At 35.2% G+C, this 16,378-nt stretch overlaps 1 protein-coding gene across 1 annotated transcript; it reads left to right on the top strand.

The window, feature by feature from the left end:
- Positions 1–1,178: 1,178 nt before the first annotated feature.
- Positions 1,179–1,805, top strand: LOC137618860 (piggyBac transposable element-derived protein 3-like). Its single transcript, XM_068349066.1, has one exon. It carries the CDS (start codon positions 1,179–1,181, stop codon positions 1,803–1,805), a length of 627 nt encoding a protein of 208 aa, XP_068205167.1.
- Positions 1,806–16,378: the final 14,573 nt, after the last annotated feature.

Genomic DNA, 16,378 nt, shown 5'->3' with positions numbered 1-16,378 from the left:
AAACGGCTTCACTATTAGAAATAGACGTAAATTAACCCATTAACGCCTGACCTACTATATATAGTAGTACAATTGCTAGGACAAATTACACCCCTATTTTTCATGTTTTTCTTATTGTTTTGCATATTCCTGAGTTCTTTTCAATCTAATCAATAATATAAACAGGAGTTTTTCTTTGAAGTATCCATATTTTTCGACTTTTTGACAAAATACCAAAGATATGAAGAATGTTTTTATATATTCACATTTTTAATCTGAGCTCATGGTTACACAAGTTCATTAAACATCTTTATACTGATACATATCATGACACTGAAGACCATGAATTAATTCATATATCAGAAATTGAGATAGCAATTGAAGCATAAATATCACAGGCTATTTTCCATTACCTACTATATATAGTAGGTCAGGCAGATATGAAGCCAAAATATGGACCGGACAGGAAAAATCTTAGAAAAGTATCACCCTAAAGCAAATTGGTTGTTTCTTCGTTAGAATAAACTGCTTGTTCGCTATTTTCTGGTCCTTGGATGCACACCTCGTCGCTGGTGAAGTGACTTTCCAGCTAACAATGCCTCAGTAGTTTCAAATTTTCAGTTCCCTGTTACTATCCAAGCATTCTCATACTCTCAGGATACCACACATTACCAAGTTGCCGCTTATACTGGTCTTTGGATGCTGATGTTGGAGTCGAATTCATTGCTAAGGCAATGTCACGTGATACATTTGAAGAAATATTACGGTTTCTGCCTTCCACTGATAATCAGGCACTAAACAAGGATCAACATATATCACTTGATGAACCATTGATAGAATATTTTGGTAGGCATGGATGCAAACAGTGCATTCGGAATAAACCTGTGAGATTTGGATTTAAAGCTTGGTGCCTAAATTCTCCACTTGGATATTTAGCTACGTTTGATGTATACCAAGGGACAGCCTTCGGGTTAAATCGTCACTATGAAGAAAGGTTTGGAAAAGGTGGGGACACTTTGATGATTTTATTTGAAAAAATATCAAGTCATATCAAAGATATACCAGTGAGGTTTTACTTCGACAACTACTTCACAAGTTTACCTTTAGTAAATCACTAACAAGAGATAAACTATGAAGCAACTGGAACAATAAGGGACAACAGAATTCCGAAGACTTGTCCTATAAACTCCACAAACGAAATGAAGAAGGTTCCTCGAGGAGATACAAATGTTGTTGTGGATAATATTCACAAGATCTTGTTGGTATGCTGGAAGGATAATGCAGTAGTTTCAGTGGTATCAAATATTTCTCCTGTTTATCCTCTGGAAAGTGTATCTCGATGGTCAGCAAAGGACAAAAAGAAAATTAGTGTAAGTCGTCCTTATCTCATCGGGGATTACAACAGGCACATGGGTGGCACTGATAGGATGGACCAAAACATCAATTGTTACCGTATATCCATTAGAATGAAAAAGTGGTGGTGGCCTATATTTTCTTGGGTAATTGATGCAACGATTCAGAACTGCTGGCTTCTGCATCGTGTTGATGAAAGCAACCTTTCACTGCTGTCATTCAAGCGCTACATTGCAAGGACATACCTTCAGAAGGCAGAACCACGTGTGGGAATAGGCCGGCCAAGACCGTCATCTCGGGTTATTCCAGATGTACGTTATGACAATATTGGTCACCTCGTCGAATCCCTTGGAAAACAGGCATGGAAATGTGCTCTATCCTCTTGTAAATCTCGTCCTTCGCAAGGGTGTATGAAGTGTGGAGTTCCATTGTGTGTGAAATGCTTTGCTACGTGCTCTTTAGAATACTGCTAATTATAGTATCTGGTTTGTTATTGTGTGATATCACGGAATTTATCTCAAAATTTAACTAAGAAGGAAGTTTCTCTAAAGCATGAACCAGTTTTATTTCTATTTTATTCTACCGTATCACAATTTTCTGTTAAACATTTCACTAGTAGAAGTAAGAATTATTATCCATTTCACATATTCAAATACTGTCAGCACGTGCAAAAGTAATAGGGCTTACAATTGCAACAAATTTTAGCAGTAAACTGCAATATTTCTTTGTATTATTCAGTAATAAACGCACTATTATTGAGTGTCTTGCTTCTGATACATCCTCCTTGTAATGAAAAAATACCAATAAAATTTTATTATAGAAAATAGACTCATCAATAAAAATGTGTACCCCGTATCTGCCTAACCTACTATATATAGTAGGTCCTATATATGGACAAATACCATGGAAAAAACATTGAATATATGATAATACCATATAAATATACATATTAAACTTAAATAATGAAAAAAATTTAGAAAAAAAAATTCAGGCAGTAATGGGTTAACTCTTTTGTTGTTCACAATTGGTTATAAACTGAATCTCTTTTCTTTCCTCTCAGTCTCTTGAAACCTTCAAATTGACTCCAGAGAGAAAATTAATGCCTCTTATTTTGACTTACATCATTGCAAAAGGAATCACTTAATTCTTGCCAGTTAGAGATATTTACTTTCACAGCTCCAATGAGAACTTATTTCTTAATAAATACAAATTTATTTCCATGCTGCCCTTCAAGATATAAATCGAATTAAAACTTTATCTCTAATCAATGTGTGTATGGTTACCAAACAGTAGGCCCGTGCCAACAACAAGTGTTGGCTTTAATACCCCAACAACAACAATACCAAACAGTGTTTGTTGCATCTCTCAGGTTTGTTGAATGTGAGAGTGTTGGCGCTCTACTTCTCCAAGCCAGGAATTCTGAAATGGGAGCTTGGAGGTTTTGCTGGAATCATTTCCTACTCATCAATGCAAATTCTAAATTTTAGTTGTCCTTCGAACTGGATCAGACACCATTGACTTGTGGAATCATGAAATTTTTGGATCTTTCATTCGTAGCATTTGGTCAAGTCGTCCATAAAACTCTTACATCATAATGATATGTTTTCGAATATATTTGGCTATTCAACGTTTTCAGATATTTGTTTTGTGTTTTTAATTATTTTTAATAAATTCAAATGAAAATCTTTATATCATGTGGAAAATTCGGTAAAAATTTACATAAATAGTTATAGAAAAAGAAATCAGAATTTCAAAAAGAGGCTGATCAAGTTGCTTGGGTTATAGGGTCATCGTTACCGTGCCATAAACACCTTAATATTATTGAATACCCTCTTAACTGAAGGGTTGACAGAACATAAATTCTAGTCGTGATTGCTCGAGTCTTTCGCGTAGTGGGGAAATTAACGAGATGTTAAATATAGTTATGATCCAGAATAATTACTCTAAATGCTCAGTTCACTACTATGTGTAATCTATGATTGTAAAACCCATATATTTTACCCCAAAATAAGAATCAATGTAATATATATTATATGTATACTATTGTATCTAATAGTTACTTTATACATTGTAGTTTTATAATAAAGGCTTAATATATCAATATACTGATAAATTATATAGAAAATAAACCTAATTCAGGGGAGTAATTTAAAACTTGTGCTAGAATGATTACCTTATATAAAACTATCATTTGAACTTAAAAATTTTGTTATATAAAATAAACTTTAATCAAAGTTTACTGAAAAAAATATGAAATATTATAGAAAATATGTAAACATGTCTGTGATTTCTTTAATCACTTGTGAACGAATTAAATCTTGAATGTATTTTTAAAAACTTGTCTAGTGAAATATGAAACAGAAGAATATTTGTCTTTTAGCTAATTCATGAATGAAAACACCTTTACAATTTCTCTTTTTACATTTGAATAAAATTGATTATCTATAATTTTATCTAAATGATTTTATCTGCAATTTTCATCTTGATGTTTTATGAATGATGAAAATTGAAATATCTTGTTTTGTACTGTAAGTTTTTATACCAAAAGCTGCCAAAAAAAAAAAATATTCATTTTTCATCAGTCTGGGTCACCAATACTAGGTTGGCTCCCAGTGAGCTATTAGACAAAATTCTCCCACCATCACCAATCAAAAGTTGGCCTGTGTGGTGATGAAAACTGTCCAAGCCCCCGACATGAATAAGGGTGTGTCTGAGGCCTTTGACCTGCAGTTGAGTAGAAACGGCTGCGTTAATATATATATATATATATATATATATATATATATATATATATATATATATATATATATATATATATATATATATATATATATATATTGAAGTCAAATAAAGTATTTGTATATGTCTCCAACACAAGGTGTGTTCAGTCATGTCTCTCTCGTTTTTGCCTCTCCCTAATCTCTAAAATTGGCAGCCAATGTAAGAGCCCGTGACCAGAACAAAGCTGTACTCTTTAAAAAGCAAGCAAAGATCTTTTTGCCAGCTCAAGAACTCTCCTACCCAGCACAGGAGACACCCAGCTCCCGGCCAGTTTGGTGGTAGAAATTTTCAGCACTAGCATATACTGTCAACTTTCCAAAAAGCTCTTATAGCAGAACCTTCATCTGTTGTTTCTGCTATCGCAATGATAGCTCAGTTTTAAGCCGAATCCAAAAATCGACTACATGAAGGTTGCACTTAATAGATATTGTCAAGAACGTGGTCTTCCTGTTCTAGACCCTTTTCCTCAACTATTGAGGATGCCATCTGCCAAGAAGAAAAAGAGTGGAACAACAGTGAAACCACCTACTGCCACCTCCACTGCCATACAACCTACTAGCACTCCAACAATAGAAGATGAAGCGTTAGCCATGGACCTGGATCCGTCCAAAGACACTCGCTCTCCTGCTCTGGCTGAGGCACATCAGACAGGCTGCAATTGCACATCCTGCCAAACACACCCTCACCCCAACTGTTGGGCCTACTCCAGAACTAGCTAAAGCCACTGCCATACTCACTCCAACTGTTAAGCCTGCTCCAAAACCACTTCCCACCTGTATGGATCCAGAGCACTTGACAAAATTCAAGTTACCAGCCGTGGAAGGTATACCTTCCTATGCAGCGGTTGTTGCCATTGCAGCCTCGAACACAGTAATAAAGATCTCTGCCAGAGCCAGTCTGAAGGGTGATATGATCATCACAACCAAGGATCTGAATAGCGCCAGCCTTTTCCACAGGGAAACCTCTCTGGCCTATCTTGATTTTGCCAAGAAATTGAGGAAAGCAGTTGTCTCCAACTATTCTGTCAAAATGCCAGTCCTTCATAACTGACTGCAATAATGTTGCCCATGATGAAGGCTATTTGGGCAGCCATATGCAGCCTACCAGGAAAGTCACAGTTACCTTCATTGGGCCAAATCCACTATCACTGGACTTCGGACTATGTGGAATTTTCCCCCTAGAGGACTTAGACATCGACCCGCTACGCTGCTTCAACTGCCAACATTAGAGACCAATCTGAAGTGTCCCAATTGCGGTGGATCTCACCACGCTTGGAACAGGAGGTGTCTACAGCATTTTAGAAGATTGACAGCATTTCAGACCGTCCCATCTACCACTGCAGCAGCTGCCCCACCACAGCCACCTAAGCCCCAATGAGCTCCACGTTCCAGGTCTCCATGTTAGAATTCCACTGATCCTGAACCTGTCACCCTAACTCCTGTCACTGCGGTCATGCGCTTGGGGCTGAGTGACTGCACCTCCATGCCTACAGTTATGCTCTCTAGGCTGAGCGACTATATGTCCTTTCTGAGGGCCTGTTTTGGTTGTGTATGCTCTTGGGCGAGCTGAATCTCTTACATATGTGTCTAGTAACTTTGAAAAGTAAAATTGCTCTGGTTGGAGAAATACGCTTAAGCAGATTGTCGTGAACCAAGATCTGGCAAGACCATGACCACGCTGGTTGGGTCTTCCACCTTGAGAGCTATGAATGAATGTCTAAGATCCCCCTCCGGGAATAATGTCCGGGCAATCTACGCACACACGCACCTGTCCTTTCATATTACGAACAATATTCTAGAGAATTCTGGATCGTTCAAGACTAACATTACGCAATAGCGACACTCCAGTAACCCACTCTTGAATCATTCTGTTGAACTTACGTTCGTCAGACGGCCGGCACCAAAGTACAAAAGTTATGAGAAGTGTCTAGAACTTCTGTTCCAGAACACAACGATATTTTGAGTTACAAATACATTAAGATATATAGAAATTAATATTTATTTTTCTTTAAATCAACGTATATGATATTAAAGGAATTATTTTATTTTTACATGAACATACGTGAAAAATAAGAAATTTTCACAAGTTTTGTAATACAACGTACATAAATATAACGTAACATATAACACTTAAAAGTATAAATTTGTTACAAAATAATAAAGAGCCTTGGCTTACTTTCTGGATCTATTATTAGTCCTGCAAGGGAAGTTGGGATCGATGCATCAAATTTTGTTTTGAACTTTGTTTTTGTTGTGGTTTTGGGTAGACAGACAGAGACTGTCTTGAGACAATTGCAGTTCTTGAAAGATATTTTCCAGATCATTTATTAAGGTTTTACAAAGAAAACGTAATTTGAAAGGAGATTTTTAATCTTCCAGAATCTTTCACGATTCTAGTAAAAAAATTAGGGAGAATTGTAAAGGAAGAGATTCGTCCTGTGGAAAGTCAATTGGGAGGAAAACGGATTTTCTTCAAAGGTGTCACAGGCAATAAAGTTGTTGAAGGATCCTTATTATGGGTTCAACGATGACGTGGTTATTAATTCGGGTCTACGGGGGAATATAAAAGAGGAAGGGAAGAGGCTTTAGGGAAACAGTTGTTGAACACTAAACGATATGCTTCTTAAGTCTGTGATTAACTGATAGGAGAGAGAGAGAGAGAGAGAGAGAGAGAGAGAGAGAGAGAGAGAGAGAGAGAGAGAGAGAGAGAGATTGACACTTTCTTTGTAGAACAGGTAAATAGCCAAAGGATGCATATAAATTTAAAGAGAATGCTCCCAAAGGAATTATATTTCCTGAATAATTATCTGGAATATTTATATCAAAACGGAAGCTTTAGGGAAAATACATTTCATGGAAAGTCTTTAGCAAGACGTTTTGCCTTTACCTGAGTAAAGGAATGCAGGTGAACATTTCCTCTTCCCTGGATAAGGATTTATTCTGATGATGGGATATTGAACCAGACTTACCTTTTGCATTCGAAAGATGTTCCCAAGATTTCACATTTTCTGTTTAGACTTCAATCATTTTGTTATGAAAAAAATAAATTTCTATTTGCTTTTTCTTAGAGATGAAGTTTTAGTCAGTTTTTTGTCTTGAAGGAAAACAGAAATAAGTTTATATTAATTCAGAAATAAGTTTATATCAATTAAGAAATAAATTCACATTAAAGATTTGTATATGAATATCTCTCTCTAATTCAGAAGTAATTCCTTTTGCAATGATGTTAGTCAAATTAAGAGGCGTTAATTTTCCCTCTGGAGTCAACTTGAAGGCTTCAAGAGACTGAGGAAAGAAAAGATTTATAGTTTATTACCAATTGTGAACAAGAACGAAACAGAACGAATTTTCATCAATTACTAATAGTCAAGTTGTCTTGTAGTAACTGACTACATCGATGTAAGCGAGAAGTTTCATTCAAAAGTAATCTTAATAATGTTTCCAGTGTGGGATGTTTTTTCATTTTATTTCAAAGTAGATATTATTCCTTACAAGGAAGAAATCAGTTCGAGTCGTATCATACACTGATGCCAGAGTGAAGGAACCCAATTCAGGTTTAAAGGCCGCTCATAAGTGGCAGAGGCCAGTGAATTGACATTGCCTTAGAGACTGACCCTATACACATATGATCAGCGTCGAAACCCCCTCTCCACACAACCTAAGACCAGGCAATGGCTGCTGATGACTCAAAAATGAAGGCGAGGTCGCAGACACTAAAGAAAGTATTACGTTTGAGTGGGACTCGAACCCCAGTCCGGGGAGCGCCAGGCAGGGACGCTTCCAATAAGCCACTGATACTTATAATTACCGGGATTGGATTTCAGCCCAACGAAATCCCAGTTAAATCCAGTTCTCTTTGGGAGATGCAATAAAGAACAAAGGAATGTGCAATTTACAAAAATCTTATCTAAATACAACTTTGTTTTCAGGATATCCACCAACCCTTCTGTTACAGAACCAAGCATTGTTCAATACCTTTTATGAAGTAATGTTATTAAATGCTAGCAGCTATATGTATATGTTGGTCTTTTCTCCAATGCTGGAAAACAATATCCAGTTGTTACAAATAAAGTAAGAAATGTAACATAACTTATCAGTCTATTCTCATGATCAATTAAGATGATTGACAGTGACAGTAAGTGATGAATGGAATAATCATTTTAATATATACAATATTCATTGCTTCTTTTGTCGCAAGATCAGGGACAATGTAATTTCACAGTTAAAGTAAAGTAGTGTCGTAGTGAGCACTGAACCGAGCTATGAAAGCACACTGAAGCCCAGTAGTTGAAATGGTAACAGTATTAACACCTACATTACATATTTTTAGTGCAATCTGATAAAGGGTAATAACGTTTACCATGGTATGATGGTTTAGATTATTTGTTGATGTCTACCCCTCATACAAGGGGGTATTCAATAATAATAATAAGATAAGATCAGCTGGTAATCCATACCACAACTTAACAATCAACGTGAGCACCCTCTTTTTTAAATACTGATTTCTAGTTCTATCATTATATATGTGAATTTTCACTATATCTTCTACACAGTATTGAAATTTTTATTGAAAATTTGAAAAAAAATAATTTTAAACGCAAAAACAAATTCTTAAAAGGTAAAAAACTCAAACTACATCATCATGATGAAAAAATATCTTTCCGTCTGATCTAAACTTTTCAGGAATTTGCGTAATATTGAAAATTCATTGAGATTGGAGGAAACCTTTCCTGTTCCATCAGTAATTAATAAGTAAAGATAGTGAATGATAGAATACAAACGCGAAAACTTTATTCATGTTGACTATAATCACTATTTGTGCAATGGAACTTTTTATAAAATTAGCAAAAAACAGAAAAACTATCATCACAGTCCTCTTCCGTTTTCTGTCTTGACCGTCGAGGGGGACTAAATAAAACCCAATTCTTTATAATACCTTTATTAAGTTTATATGTTATTGAATGTTACATTTTTAATTCTTCTTATTCTATAATGACCATTGGTCGCTTCTTTTAGAGAGAGAGAGAGAGAGAGAGAGAGAGAGAGAGAGAGAGAGAGAGAGAGAGAGAGAGAGAGAGAGAGAGAGAGAGAGAGAGAACCTACAAATAAATAAAAATGTTCGTTGAAATATGGGTTTCTCCTCAACACCTACATGATAAACATCGTGAGAGAGAGAGAGAGAGAGAGAGAGAGAGAGAGAGAGAGAGAGAGAGAGAGAGAGAGAGAGAGAGAGAGAAACCTACAAATAAATAAAAATGTTCGTTGAAATGTGAGTTTCTTCTCAACACCTACATGATAAACATCGTGAGAGAGAGAGAGAGAGAGAGAGAGAGAGAGAGAGAGAGAGAGAGAGAGAGAGAGAGAGAGAGAGAGATATTGGGGATCATAATTACTTTGTATTATGTAGTGCTTGATTACCGAGTGTCTTTTTCCATTACTTCGTAGAGGGGATGGGGTTGCGAGGCTCATACTCATTACTGTAAGAAGGATTTGGATATCTTGTACGAGAGGCTTCCTGGGCGTTAATCAAAGGTGACCCCACATCAAGGCAACAATGAAAGTTTAGTATAAAATAAATTAAAAGTCAAAGAAAATGTATTTTACAAATGCTCCAATACATTTTTGAATTAGCCCCACTTTTTTCACATTCATACAAACTGTTTTATCCCATCGAAATATATAGAATTTCAGTAGCTTTATTTCTCATGATTTAATAAATGGATGAGAAGATCTTCTATAATTTTGACCAATAAAATCATATTGTAGAAGATTCTTTCCTAACTAGTTTTCTGCAAACGAGTATATTATCAGGAAACCTCAGACGATAAATAAAATAAATATCCGGGATTAAATTTCCGAAACATTACATAATATGAAAGAATTCTATTCTCTTACTCCTAATGGAGACACTGAGTACCCTCCTTATCATTGATAACCAGAAGGAAAGAAAGAAATTAGTTATTTGGTAACACCACTATGAGTAGTTTCACTTCAAAACAGTTTTCCACAAATAAAGATAAGGAATGTTACATGCTTCCACTTACCGTTAGTCTATGGAAAACTTCCTTACACACTGCACAACTATGTGGCCTCAGAGGTAAAGTATGGGATCCATAAAGCTTATTCATTATGATGACAGTTGTGCTATTGGAAATGTCTCTGCCTAGCAACTGTTGGACTGGGATTTGAGACCCGCTCCAACTCGGTAGTTTCTTGTATTGTCTGCAAAGTCACCACCATTGTGAGCTAAGGATGGGTGCATGGGGAGCCTATAGGTCTATCTGCTAAGTCAACAGTAGCCATTGCCTGACCCTCCCTGGTCCTAGCTTGAGTAAAAGGGTCTTAGTGTAGTCACTAATCATATGTATATGAGGTTAGTCTCCAGGGCAGTGTCCTACTCGCTAGGGCATTGTCACCGTCCCTTGTCTTTGCCATTCATGAGCGTCCTTTAAACATTTAACAGAGGATATGTATGTTTTCCCTCTCGCTATAAACCTTCACGAGAGATAATTCTGTCTTTTCCTTTGAGTATCAACTACATATCTTGATTAATGTGTCTTTAAATCTTCTGTCTTTAGGTTATGGAGAGAAAATAACCAACGGTGTCAAATGAGGATCCTTCCTTGTGATAACGAGAATCATATTCAAAGTATTATAGTAAAATTAAAGGTTTCTTTTGATTCGATCTTTCCTCATCCTTCTTAGGCTTTATCAACCGAATTACTCTTCCTGTTATGTAACTCAGGACAATAGATTCCTGTTCAAATGGTTTTACACACAAACCTTCTCCTTTCTGTGTCTCCGTCTGTTCATTAAAACTTGAAGTGGAATGGAAGGGAGAGGAGAACTCAGAGTTGATTGAGTTGAAAACAGAAACATACAAATACAAAGACAGACAGACCGACATACACACACACACAAATACACATATAAAACAGCTACAATATCTCCTTGGCGTCCAAGAATCGAAGACAGAATTTCTGTTACATTAATACTATGCCTGATACTATTAGATATATGGATCCTGTCAGGCAAACGACCAGTTTATTTTGGAGATAGCGGTAAAAAAGAAGTTATATATAGATAGATAGATAGATAGATATATATATATATATATATATATATATATATATATATATATATATATATATATATATATATATATATATATATATATATATATATATATATATATATATATATATAATATTTGATACAATAGTATCTTTACCTACTTAAAACCTATTTTACATTTCTTCTTATTATGAGGTAAATTAGATGGTTCTTACAACCATAGTTTACACAAAGTAGTGAGCTGAGCATTACGAGTATATACTCTGGAAAGATAATATATTTAACATCTTCGACTTACCCAATACGTGAGAGAACTGAGCTATCACGTTTAGAATCAGTGTTTTGTCAACCCGTCAATCAAGAGGGTATTCAATAATAGTATAGAGTAAACGTTAACTATATAACATGGCCTAACCTCATATTCAAGCTACTTGATCCGCCTCTTTTTAAAATTCTGATTTTTTTTTCTATAACTATTTATGTAAATTTTCCACTGAATCTCCCAGATGATACAAAGATTTTAATTAATAATAATTAAAAATAATTATAAACACAAAAAATAATTCTTAAAACGGTAAATAGTCCAAATTTTTGAAAACACATCATTATGATGATAAAATATTTTCCATCTGATCGCACTCGTCAGGAATTTACGTAATACTAAGTGAACGTTCACTGAGACTGGAGGAAGCCTTTCCTGCTTCATCAGTATTTAATAAGTAAAGAACCGGAATGATAGAATACAAACGTGAAAACTTTATTTTCGTTGACTATAATGAAGATTAATTTATTTAATTTTCTAACGATTTTGCAGAAAATAGAACTCACAACACTGTTCTCTTTAGTTTCTGTCTTGGCTTTCGAGGGGGACTAAATGAAATCTAATTCTATTTCATACCTTTATCAAAGTCTATATGTCAATAAATGCAGCATTCTTAATCTTTCTTATCCTATAATGACCTTTGGTCTATTTCTAATTATGTTTAAGGGGAAACAGGAAGATCTGCTCTTCTAGTTTGTTGTAAGATTCCATAAAAACAGTTATTTTTACAAAAACTATCTCACAAATTTTTAATATCAGATTTAGAGGGAGAAAGAAAATATAGCAAATTGTGGAAAACTATAGAAATTATAGATTATTTTCTTCATCATTCACATTGGCACTTCAGTTAAAGAGAGAGAGAGAGAGAGAGAGAGAGAGAGAGAGAGAGAGAGAGAGAGAGAGAGAGAGAGAGAGAGAGAGCAATTGGTTCTGTTCTCTATTTTTTTTTTTTTCCGTAGGTTCTGAATGATGCTTATATAAGTACCAACAGTATTCTTGTAGCTCTAGGTAAAATCAAATCCAAAGAAAATCCTACAGTCTGGAATGAAAAATTAAATACATACAAAACAATTAAGTGTCATTCATTGGTTGTAACAGTCAACAATTCTAGGTAATCACACCTATAAATAGGTACAGAAATGTAAATAATTACAAGCTAGAATTAATGAGGTAAGTAAATTATCGAGTTACTTAAACACAAACCAGTCAGTTTTAACATCCAATGTTGCATAACCGTTTGGAACAGAAAGCAATACAGCGACTCATTTTACTAATCATTGGTATTTTGCATTGCTAAGACGCACATATCATCAGAGGTCAAGAACACCTTCAGGGTAGAACTTTCCGGCTAAAAATGCTTGGTTATAGAATTGCCTTTGTTCTTTAAAGGATGCCACAAATATTACGCCCAAATACATCTCTTTGTCTATCAAATTAGGGACTTAATCATTCTCCAAAATGGCCAGTGTGCGAGTTTTATGGATGACATGACCAAATGCTCAGTAGTATCCTCTGCCTCCCTGTACAAAACACAAAGGGTATCCTTATCATTCCTGTTTCCATAATTTTCTTTTAATTCTTGCACATTTAACCTTGTTTTCTTGAATATTACTGTTGCATCATCAATACCATGCTATTATGAAACCCAAGAGACGATATACCATGTCCCATATTCGTTGTTAAAGTTTCCTTAACAACCAAGTAACGAAGCCAGATTTGGTTTACAGTGAACGCTGTTATGTATTATTGTAATAATGTACTGTATTACCTCAAACGTTACGTGTATTGAGCGCAACATTGCATCATATTGCATTGATAAAACATGTTTAAGATTGTACATAACTGAAATAATGTATTTTGATATTAGGGTTCAAGCATTTATTGATTACCTCAAAAATAGGATGTGATTCTTTCTACTTCTGTAATGCAGTAGGATTTAAGTCTTTTGAGAGCGATGCTCTTATGTTTTTTATCAGGTTTTGGTTTTTAAGATTGTTTACGAGAGTTGGTTTTTGGAAGCCCAGAGCCAAGAGCAATGTAGCCTCTTATTATACATTAAAGGGTTATGTATACACCTGCGTTTGATTGAACATATCAACAATAAAAAATTGACAACGCAGATTGGATACCCCTGGATGATTACTAATAATTATTCACTCATTTACAGGTAAGTAATATGCTGAAATCACCAGAAAATCAACCAACTTGAAATATAAAAAACGCATTGGGCTGAAGTCGTTTCTCTCTCTCTAAGAAAACATCATTTTCTACTTATTGAATAATTCCTCAAACAGGAATTTCTTCTTGTTGCATATTAATCCTTGGTTTAAAACTTTGCCTCTCAAAGATTTATCCCTCCTGAATTCACTGCTGGTACGAGCTCTTTTCATAAAAGTTTCGTTATAACCAAATGATACGTCAAAACCAACTTTGTCAATGAATAATCACCCTACCAACTGGTCACAGTAGGCACAAGGAAGACTGCCCCACACCCATAGGTGAGAGGGCATCAGGAGACCAACTTAACTTATTCAATATGTTGTGTGCATTTTATACCTAAGCGGGTATGCAAATATTTGGATATTCCACCAACGTTCTTCTGGGAATCATATGGAAGCTTGTAATAATAATATTAAGAATAGGGAAGGGAGGATTATGGGGAAAGGAAGGGTACCCTGGATACAATCTAGTTTATAGCTCAAAGGCAGGTAGCCTACTCGGGATGGGAAAGATTAAGGAAATAGGGAGAAAGAGAAGTACAGGAGAAGAATAATAGAGAGGGGCAGTCCCTCTTGCGATATTAGGGAATTGGTATTAGCTAAGAAGCCAGATACTTGTGTTGGATAATCTTGATGCAACTCTTTCTAATACTTTGAATTCTTTTTCTCAAACTATATATGTAAAAAAAAAAACACTAATTTTTCGTAAATGTTATACAAAAATTACAATCCATTTCTTAACGAATAACTATAGAAACAAAAACAAAATCTTGAAAGGTAACAGTAAGCAAGGCTGTTCAAGAGTACATCATTACACAGTCACTCTCTGACTGATATTGGACGGGAAAGTTCCATCTCGGACGGCACAGTGTAAAATCCGGACGTCGGATGCCGTCCGGGAGAATAGAAAACCCCTTGTATCACCGGTAAATGCGCCATAATACACCACTTTTTTGACACTGGTAATTTTCACAGATACTTTCTGTTATTTCCTGAATAAATGTTCGAAAAATATTGATTTATTTTCATTTTTATTGAGAATAATCTCAATCGGACGTCAACATTACACTATGTACTAAGTGATATTCTCAAAAACATGAAAATAAACCAATATTTTTTTCGAACATTTATTCATAAAATAACAGAAAGTATCAGTGAACATTCCCAGTCACAAAAAAGAGGTGTATTTTCGCGTCTTTCCCGGTGATACAAGCGATTTTCTATTCTCCCGGACGGCATCCGACGTCCGGATTTTACACTGTGCCATCTCGGACTGTGAGTCACACTGATCAGGCACAACTCTCCTGCTGATACAGTTTCCCTGACATTTCCTCTTTTAAGATGGTGTCTTGTGGTATAGTGGTAACGTCATACTCACTCAGATGGAAAGACCAGCGTTCGAGTCTCCCAACAGACGAAGGAAATAAGTTTTGTTTCTGCTCTTATTAGTAATACTTTCATCATTATGCAAGGTGCAACTTAGGTTGGTTGGAAGTTTATAAGCTACAAAGCCAAGTATAATAAATAATAAAATGAAAGTTTTATTGCTTCATTTTACTTGTATTCTTTGTTACCGTTTTGATTCAGTTTAATATTTACTTCTGCCATCCTTTCCAACCTTTGGTATTGCAATCTCTGATTTTCCAGATAATTGAAACTTTGCCTAACACACGGATTGGTAATAATAATTACAAAATGAGACATTATAACATCCAAGTTTGAACTTCCAAAGTATCAATAAGTAAATTCCAAGACTTAAGAAGAACATTCATAATTTGGTTACTATTTACACTAAAACTTCCCTTAAACCAAAGAAAACTGAACCGTTGAGGGCTTAGTTGTATACTCTTCATCCCTACACAACAAAACAAACTTTATCTTTATCATTCCTATTTCTATGATTTTCTTTTGATTCTAGCATATTCAACCTTGTTTTCATAACCATTACTGGCTTATTAGTGTTAACTTCTCCTATGTAATCTCTTCTACTATTACTAATCACAAACCTCGGTTTGGTCATCTCTGCTTTCTTTTCTTCTATTTTTCTTTTAATTTTATTTGCTACTTTACTTTTTTATTTATTTTTTGTTCTCGCTTTTTATACTTTCTTACTTCTTCAATTTTAATATCATATTTATTGTTTATTTCTATGATACTTTTCCCCTAATATTCCCTGTATGGTTCTCTTATTTGGACAGCTATTTGTACCTGGGAGTTGTCATAGGCAAACAACTAACCTCCAAGGAGTAAATCAATCACCTAAAGGAAAGATCAAATGGAAAGCTTGCAGCCATGAGATATATGTCTTCTCTAAAGGACGGAGCAAATGAGCATATACAGAAGAAATACCTAGCCTCTACCAAAACACTTGTGGACTATGCTGCTCTTATCCTAACAAAGCTGACAGAGGCCCAAAGAGTTACTCTACAGGTAATACAAAATGATGCTATGAGACTCATGCTATGAGCTCCCATGTGAACAAGGCTGTGTAATATCAGGCTTGAAATCAACTTGCCGACCTTAGAAGACAGGATTGCACAGAGAAACGCAAGCGCAAGGCAAAAATGTTTCTCTCTGATAGAGACTCCATAGCAAAGAAGAGGGTAAGAGATGAACTCACAAAGCACCCTGAGATCCACACCTAAAGCTCC

This window comes from Palaemon carinicauda, chromosome 25 (genome assembly GCF_036898095.1).
Source record: "Palaemon carinicauda isolate YSFRI2023 chromosome 25, ASM3689809v2, whole genome shotgun sequence".
Classification (NCBI taxonomy): Eukaryota; Metazoa; Arthropoda; class Malacostraca; order Decapoda; family Palaemonidae; genus Palaemon; species Palaemon carinicauda.
This window is presented reverse-complemented; position numbering and strand designations above follow the sequence as displayed.